This window comes from Tasmannia lanceolata, unplaced genomic scaffold, assembly GCF_043159265.1.
Source record: "Tasmannia lanceolata isolate RefF3 unplaced genomic scaffold, GAP_Taslan_0.1 ptg000002l, whole genome shotgun sequence".
Lineage (NCBI taxonomy): Eukaryota > Viridiplantae > Streptophyta > Magnoliopsida > Canellales > Winteraceae > Tasmannia > Tasmannia lanceolata.
Genome location: NW_027518679.1, coordinates 48,356,126 through 48,357,070, shown reverse-complemented (window position 1 = coordinate 48,357,070; position 945 = coordinate 48,356,126). Strand labels below are relative to the sequence as shown.

Sequence of the window (945 nt, the reverse complement as noted above, 5' to 3'; positions counted from 1 at the left end):
CTATGAAAAATCTAATATGTCCTTTCTCACATATTCCCAACATGATTGGAAAAAGGCAAGACAAAAACCGTCCGGCCCGAGAGCTCTATCTTTGCTCAGAGCAAAAACCCCTCTCTCAATCTCCTCTTCAAAAAGTTTTTCCAACTCCGCACACAGAGATAGATCCAAACTGCTAAAGTCAAGATGCTCCGGAGTTGGTCTGGGACCCCCATCCGACGTATATAAAGAATTGTAAAATTGCAAAACAACTTTGGAAATCTCATCTTTACCCATTACTGCCACTCCCATATCTACTAAAGATTCGATCCTATTTCTCCTCCTCTTTCCACTGGCCACGGCATGAAAGTATGCCATATTTTTATCCCCCTTCTTTATCCACCTATCTCTGGATTTTTGTCTCCATGAAATTTCCTCATGTAACAACATCCCTTTGTGCTCTTCTTTTATCCTACCAAGCTCCTCCCTCAAATCAAAAGACTCTAGCCCATTTTCCTCGAGGTCCTTAATTTCCCCGATTCTACTTTCCAACCACACTTTCCGGATTAGATCAATACTCATTTGCTCCTTCACCCACTCCCTTAATTTGTCCTTCACAAATCTTAGCTTCCTACCGATTCTAACATCAGATGGACCCTCAGATTCATAGGATGCCCACCAGCTACCTAGCTTTTCTACCATGCTAGGGACCAATAACCATGCAATCTCGAATCTGAAAGGAGGGGGACCCCAAGATTCCATTCTCGGGTCCAAAATGATAGGGCAGTGATCTGAGTCTAAATGAACAATGGATCTTTGAAAAACCTCAGGGACTAACTTCAACCATCCATGACAAAAGAGAAATCGATCAATCCTACTTTGAGACTCACCCCGACACCACGTAAACCGAGATCCAGCCAATGGAAAATCCTATCAGATTGTGACCATGTGAACTTTGATATTTGACAA

General features: G+C 42.5%; 1 protein-coding gene across 1 annotated transcript; it reads right to left on the bottom strand.

Moving 5' to 3' along the window:
• Positions 1–678, bottom strand: LOC143892658 (uncharacterized). Its single transcript, XM_077397435.1, has one exon. It carries the CDS (start codon positions 676–678, stop codon positions 1–3), a length of 678 nt encoding a protein of 225 aa, XP_077253550.1.
• Positions 679–945: the final 267 nt, after the last annotated feature.